We start from the raw sequence: 7811 nt of genomic DNA, 5'->3' as shown, positions 1-7811 counted from the left end.
TTTCATGATTTAAAAAAAAAAAAAAAAGTCTATTTTAAGGTTTTTAATCATAGCAGGAGCTTGGCCAATCACAGCTGTCCAGTGCTTGGGGGAAGCTTTATGCTGCTACAACCTTCTGCTGTGGTGATACTGAGTCATCAGCCACAAAGCTGACCTGTTGTACGAGTTGCAGATGTCAAAACTTGACCACAGGCTGGAGAGGTCTGAGTGCCACCGCTTCTTCCAGGCACTCGGGTGGCCAGATGATGGGTAAGGAAGAGTCACGGACCAGCCTTCCCTGGGACTTTTCCCTTCACCACGAGCCACGTGTGGGCTTAAGCCACATCAGTACTGCTTCTGCCCTGCAGCCAGAGAGAGTGTGGTCCCACCACGGGGGAAGTCTCGCAAGGAAGGGTGCCCTCAGCGTCACCCAGCAGGAGCCTGGGGGAAGCCTGGTTGATCTGCAGCAGTGAATGAACACCCAGGTGGACACCACAGGCTGCCTTGTCACCTGGGATGATTTTAGGAGAAACTGAGGGGACTCAAGGACTGAGGATAATTTGGTTTAACACAGAACTATTCAACAACCCTTGCTTTTTCTGCATGAGCTGCCCACTTCTCATGAGCCAGAGATAATTAGCCTGTCTTATCTGCTCCTCTCAGCTCAGCTGAACCAAACTTCCCCCCAACCCAAACACAACTAAGAGCTCGTTTGGACAGCTTTGCCTTCAAGTTAAAAAGTAGAAGACTTCAAAAAGAATAAGTGACATGTTTTGTTGTTCTCCCTGCCATCTCCTCCCTCCGCTTCCAGTTGAATACACAAACAAAAATACTGCACAGTTTTAATTTTCAATCACATTTTTTGAAAATGAATTCCAAGATACAGTACAGCATCTTAGTGTTCTACACAAAGCAAGCTTTCAGCAAAAGGTCAGAGGATATTAGATGGTGTAAAAATATATCTTAAATAAAATAGTTTCTATAGGAGAGCAAGCTGTGTTGTACATCTCTAGGTCCTTAGAATAATTTACAGAAGGCAGAGGCCTGGTTGTACAATCCACACTCTAGAAAAGTTAGTGTACATTCATGCTACAAAGTTAGAAAAGGTCAAAGTTCCAGATGATTGGGGCAGATCTCCAAACCCAAGCAGGGGATGCAATGAGTGCATTAACAAGCGCCCTGTATTTCAAAGTGAGGAAGTTCAACATTTCCAGTCCATAAAGTCAGGAAGCAGATTATAACGACTCACCTTCCGAGAGTCATTCTGTTTATTGTAACTCATTCCTTTCAACTGCCCAAACTTCTAGCAATAAAGGACTAGCTGTTTTACTACTTTGTTCCAGTTTGGAGCTGGTAAGTCAAGAGCTGCATTTTCAGTGTTACAGACTAAGATCATGGCTGTTCCTGCAGTTCGAACAATGGAAAAGGATCATACTATGGTCTGAAAAGACAACTGCAGGACTCCCCCACCCATTTTTAATAAAGGATTAGCCTTTAAACGCTCAGATTGCTGAGTGCAACACAGCAACCAGGACAGTCGCTTCTCCAGCCAGGGTAAAACTCTTCCCACCCCAGAGCATCAAGTCTGATATATATTCTAAGTGAAAACCAACAAAAAACCACCTGGATTTGTCCGCAAATTTCCCTTACAGGATCTGCATACCTTTGGGGCAAATAATACAAAAGTTTTGCCAGCTGAGATTTTGGACAGAGCCACATTTCAGAGCGCAACAGGCAGCGCTAAGTGATCACGGTAACTGGAAACAACAGCTGCATCTAGCGGCGAGGGTCCCATCACAGGGCAGGGCGCTCAGCTCCACTGCAGACCCGAGGACGGCAGCCCTGCGGGTAGGGGCCAGCAGCTACTGCAAAGGCTGGGTACAGGCACGTAGGAAGAGATTTTTTAAAATGCTGTGTTCGTCATTCTCCTCCCCTCGTTTTGAGGATAGCAGCACTGGAGCTTATGCCAACATACCGCTACTGCAGCTCACAGAGGGAACACACACGCACCCTGCTCCAGGAGGATCGGAACACTGTGGCAGCTGTTAATACACAACGTGTACCAGTCTTCGCAAAGATGGCTCTATTTAATTTGTAGAAATGCCTGTAAAATAACCACATTAAACAGTGTCCAGAATATAAATCTTTCATGCTTTCTGCCCCAAAGGCAGCAAGCACTGGCCTTTCAAAGGCCATCTTTAAAATGAAGACAGAGATAGTAGCAAAGTCCCTTAAAGCATTTAATATCCTAGGTTACAAGCCTTTAGGACTCGTTCAGCTTCTTACACCACTAAGATGGTTTATTTTCCACACCTCATTCCTTTTTACTTCCAAACTACAGTTCTACTCCTGCACTAGCAGTTCTGCAGTGTCAGGGCTGCACATACTAAAAAGAGATGTATAGAATCTAATTTACACTGTTTATTAAATGAAATAATTTCTTAATTGAGAATACTTTTAATCCAGGAGAAGAACTGCAAAAGCCTTACACACTGGGCCTAGCCTACTCTACAGCATCCCCTTGGGGAATGCAAAGTTTAACATGTACACACCCACCCACCCCAAAACAGTACACTCTCCAAGAAGAAAGTCAAATGCATGGATAGGAGGGGCTTTCAAAAGGTAGGAAGGCAAAACAGTCATTAAGATCTGCCTAAAAATAGCTAAATAGTGCAGTGAAATGCTTTTAAATACCACAGACACCTCCATTGACTGGCAGCCAGTTTTATGAGCAGCTCTGAAGACAATTTCTAGCTGAGCTTTAGTGAACTGGGCGTTCCCAGACAGGGTCCCAAGAGGTGAGCCTGGCCTACCAGCAGCACGGCCAGTTCCAGTATGGGAGCACGGCATTCTGATTTTCATTTGCCCCTCTTGCCACGGCCTCTCCTGGAAGAAGGTTTGCCCGTGCCCCCTGTGGAGGAGCTGGCGGAAGATGCCACTGCTATGTTGATCTGTCCTTCCTGAATCTCCTGTCGGGTCTCAGCTGGAAGGTGATTGATTTTCTGTTGCGTCTCTAAGTAGAACATGACATCCCGCAACTGCTCCTGGATCTCAGAGATCTGCAGGTCCTTCTGTTCGCAGGTTTCCTTTAACACTCTCTCCTCCTCCTTTAGTTTGTTCTGAAGCAAGGCTTGATTCGCTCGCAAACACTTATTCAGTTCTTGCTCCTCCTTCAGCTCATTGGAAAGTTTAGCCACTTTGTTATTCAGCTGAGAACACCTTACAAATAGAAGCACAAGTCAGGAAAGCAGTGTACTATAACCAGATCAAACACTACTGCACCCTTTTTATTTCCCATCCTTAGGGCAGCTGACCCCCAGCAGTCCCCAGCCCCACCAAGACCACCTGGAATTTGGTTTTCCAGCAAAAGATGGGCAAGGGGAGGCAACACAAGAGGACTTATGAAATCCCACCCCAGGATTTTCTACCCAGCTTAAGGCTTGCTAGCACCTGTTTGCCTGCATGGTGTTACCTGCAGGATGCTGTAAAGCAGAATCCCTTCCTTTGTCCCTCAGACCGCAAAACCTGGGAGAATCCCTTCCCTTGCAAGTTAGGCAATTCCATCTTGTACCAAATGCCAAAAGGCAGGGTGCCTTTGGAAGCACAGGACTGTAATCTTGAATATGCATCCACAACTTGGGGAATAGGTGCCAAAAAGGGCACAGAGATTACATGGCGTCCTGAGAGAGCTCAGGGCAGTCAGGGACTCCCAGATGCTGGCTCCTGCCACACTCCGAGTACAAGACCCTGAAGGTACCACTTCACTCAGAAGCAAGATGCTCCCACAAGGGTACCAGTAGCCTCATATTTCAATTCCCTGCTCCTAACAACTCAGTGGTTTTGCCCTGAAAGTTTGCTGGCATCATACGCAGACTTCTTTCCACTCAGCAAGGTGAGCTGCATGAACCACAGCTCACTAGCCTGGGTCCCCTGCTCCAACCAGGACTGCTGGATGGGCAGCAGTGCCAGGGGCCTGGTGGGCTAGGAGGAACGGAGCACCAGTCCCACCTAGGGAGCTGGAACACACTGATCCGCAGAGTCTCCATGCTTGACATCTTTCATGTAGGCACTTCCTAAGATCTACATTTTTCTCTGTGCTGGGTGAGATGCCTCTGTTGAGCTGCCTTTCTTCTCTTTGGATGTATCCGCCAATTGCAAAACAGACTGGCATCTACTTCTGAGCAAGCAGAGGAAGGATTACTGAATGCTAAATATGCAGACCATGTAAAAAGAGCCAAAAGCCCAAAAGCTGTGTTCCACTCAACAGGCACTTTCAATTTGTGAACACCTACAGAAATGAGAGCTTTTTTTAAAATAAGCTGTCTTCTCAGTATACCAGTTTAAATAGCTCAAAACTGCCCAGGAATAGCAAGATTTTTTCTTTTTGGATGTCCCTGTGCAGAGTTTTAATGGCTGCATGGAACTAAACCTGGCAGCGGTACCCACTTCCTTTCGACAGACTGCTTTTCTTTGAGCAAGTCATTCAGCCTCTGTTCCAGACTGTCACACTTCTCAATGGTCTCTTTAAATTTGGTCTTCATGTTGTTAATCTGTAAAAACAAACACACAGGCATTTCACACAGAGCAAAGTCCTCTGCACTTTCATTATGACATTCAATTTTCTGGAGCGGTTTCTAGACTTTGACCAATTACTATATCCAGATAAGCAAAAGCTTTGAGTCAAGAAAAGGCTTAATTTTGATGAAGACCCTCTGCATTACACTTCGCAGTACCCCAACAAGGAACCACGTTGCCGTGGAAGCTGCTCTCACAGAACAGCAACTCAGGCTGCCTATCTGTGCCAGGCACCCCATTCAAACAAAAGCTGCATCAGATCCTTAACTTCTTATTGACTGCAGTTAAGCATTCATTTAGCCATTCTCTCAGCTGTTTTTCTGTCAGCAAACTTAAATTTCCATCCTAAGGCTTTATAATGCCAGGCTTTTGCTCATTTTAAATTAAACCTCAAATAAGCATGGTCAAAGTCTGAAAATTAACATGCTACTTTGCTCAGCACTGACTCAGCAGCTTGCTGTCATAAGGCAGTGACCTACTGACACGAATATCTTACTCATGCAAAACGCAAACAGAAACACACGTACGTTGGCTTCCTCTTCCCCTCTACTTCACAACTCAAGACTGCTACTGCTGAAGAAAACCAAGCTCTCATTCTCTAGGCACTGCACAGAACACGTCAAAACTTCTAACATAAGACCTACAGGAGATTTATAGACAGAAATACTTGTTTCCCCTATATTAGGGTCAAAAGCATGCTTGCATGTAGTGGAGGCAGAAATTTAAAGGAAAAATGCTTTGCTGGAGGAGCAATCTGGATAAACGTCAGTGTCAGCACACGTGGTGCCTTCACCGATGCCAGAGTCAATGCAGAGCAGGTTTTAAGCCTTCCGGCCTTAATCACTGAATGTTTATGCAGCTGATGGTTAATTTGGGGAAGTAGCCTGAGCACTGATAATGGAATACACTGCATAGTGGCACTGATCCAGACAAGACTTACATGGAGCAAGTGCCTTGAATAAAATCATAAGGATCTTTAAACATGAAACCACATTTGGGGCAAATAACATAGTTGTTTCAATTTGAAGTTGCTTTGTGAATCATATTTTCTGGTCATGTGCAAGATGATTTTTGCTGTATCTTTTCCTTTTATAAGGCCCTCTATAAGATTTCTGGGACTGTTCTTTAGACCAATGACGACTATTTCAACGGTCATAATTTCTACATTTACAATGCTACTTAACTGCAGATACTAAATGGTTAATTAGGAGTCATGTAGAAAGTTCAGTTAAGGACTCAACCCTAAATTCTGACTAACTTTAAACCTAGTTGAAAGGATCTACGCAGAGTGAAAAGCATTAAAATATTCTCACTGGATTTTTGCTCATGACATTTTGAAGGAGTCCTGCCTACAGGATGCTTTATAGGTGGAGACTCCGAACTTTTCCCAAAGGGTGATGAGGAGAGATAGGGGATCAGAAAGAAAGGGCAAATCAATATGCATTTGGAGCAGAAAGACAGCTTCCACTTTCTGCAGCCGAGCAAATTGAAGTCATATTGTCTATGCTACACTAACCTTCCCTAGAGATACATGTCAGTGTGAGACGGATGGCATCGGCAAGCAGGGATCCTGCAGCAGCACGGACTTGTTTTCACCACTGCTGCAGTTTCCTGAGCAGCACATTTAAATCAACCTTCAATCTAGGTGGCAATCTACCTACTTCTGCACCACTGAGCAGCAAATTGCTAGATCTGAGCATCGAGATAAGGGACACATCCTGGAGCCAATTTTCTCAGCTGGTAGTGAAACAGGCTATGCAAAGCCTCGTCACGTCATGCAACATTCAGGCTGCATGAGAGTGAACAGCTCCATCTCCCATTTAACTTAACAGTGTCCAGGGGCCTGTTTCAGCAGAGTTTCACACATACCCAGAGCAGAGCTCACCTCTTCAGCCGTATCCTTTTCTATTCGGACAATCTTGTTTTCCCAATAGATTCGCTGTGATTCCAGCTGGCTTGTTAGCAGATATGAGTACTATAAACACAGAAGATATACACAGAACAGTCAACTTTTCCGTAAGGGTGGCTATGCTGATTAAGAAGCCCAAAGGGCTCCAATATACAAATCAATTTAATCAGATGAAATTAAGCATACAGGACTTTCTGAACATACGTCCAAACTGCAGATCCAGCAGATGTGTTCCACCAATTTGATTTCAAAACCAAATTACTTGATTTCTTGAAAACAAGGAAAGCCTTTAGAGAACAACAGCAAGGATCAAGTATAAATTCCACCAAGCTGTACCCAGTATCATGCCAAGAACTTTTTAAAGAGGAGACAGATTTTTTCATTGTAGTAGCAATAAACCTCTATAAGTTTTACACTCCACAAGAAAATGAAGCATCAACCATCCCTGTCGTGCATCTGAGATCCCAAAGGCTGAGTTGCTGAGTTTCCAATTTACAGCCCAAAACCCAAGGCAGAAGGGTAAATGCACATATCTAGCTTCACTGTAAGAACATCTCCGGGAAAGCATTCTCAGTGGTGTATAACTATACACAGTTATTGCTCTCCAACATGTATGGCCCATTCTGATGTTATTTTGGCATCAGAACAAGGATATATGCCTTACATCCCATCTTTTCCTTTCTGGTTCTGCAAATGAGTTATGAGAGGGTTCAAAAACGTGATCATTTCTTATCATCAGGCTAATAAGCACCAAATCAGGCATTCACTACAGAATTAAACATGTGCAAAAAGCTTTGAACACTCTCAGTAATATCCAAGCGCCAAAATACACTGCCAAATTCATTCTCTCTAGAAATATTTAGATCTCATAAGCTAGACAGAGAATTCTTACGTACTTTAAGCACCAACCTCCCAGAAAAAAGGGTTAAAAATAGCTGGTTTAGCATCTAAGCGTTACTCAGAAAATTCACAGAAAAGCAACCAAATATTTATTTGAGCAATAAGCTTACAAAGTCTGGTGTCTATGGGCTGTTCCTCCTCAGATACCCTTGTGTCTAATGCAGCTGAAATCATGCTGCAGTGTGTCTGCTCAGTGGAGCAGTAATTCTGAGTTTCTCTCCTTTACCCTTCTAGTTAGGATAGGAGAAGCTGGCCAACAGGTACAAAAAAAAAAAAAAAAAAAAATCATTATCTGTTCAAGAGAAGGGAGCAGAACAGGGCTGGTATCAGACGAGCCTGTCAGCCTTCTTTGATAGCCAAGATAAGCACACAGCTATGGATTCCTACATGCTTGTCCAGTTTACAAGCTAAACTACTAGAATTGACAGTTCCATACACATCCTGGCTC

General features: G+C 44.1%; 1 protein-coding gene across 2 annotated transcripts in view; it reads right to left on the bottom strand.

Annotated features, from left to right (window-relative positions):
* Window positions 1-819: 819 nt before the first annotated feature.
* Window positions 820-7811, bottom strand: part of BRAP (BRCA1 associated protein) — a 15762-nt gene continuing 8770 nt past the window's right edge. Inside the window, exons 10-13 of one of the 2 annotated variants that reach the window (XR_008236472.1) lie at window positions 6440-6529; window positions 4426-4529; window positions 2367-3198; window positions 820-2328 (exon numbers count right to left, since the gene is read on the bottom strand). Coding sequence is in view for 1 of the 2 variants with exons in the window: in XM_052795473.1 (XP_052651433.1) it covers window positions 2838-3198; window positions 4426-4529; window positions 6440-6529 (555 nt within the window). In the remaining variant the exon portion in view is untranslated. Of the gene's footprint in view, window positions 3199-4425; window positions 4530-6439; window positions 6530-7811 lie in introns of both variants that reach the window. The other variant, XM_052795473.1, reaches the window with a different exon arrangement.

This window comes from Harpia harpyja, chromosome 9, assembly GCF_026419915.1.
Source record: "Harpia harpyja isolate bHarHar1 chromosome 9, bHarHar1 primary haplotype, whole genome shotgun sequence".
In the NCBI taxonomy this organism is placed as follows: Eukaryota; Metazoa; Chordata; class Aves; order Accipitriformes; family Accipitridae; genus Harpia; species Harpia harpyja.
Note: the sequence above shows the minus strand (reverse complement) of the source record. Positions and strands in the feature narration are given on the sequence as shown.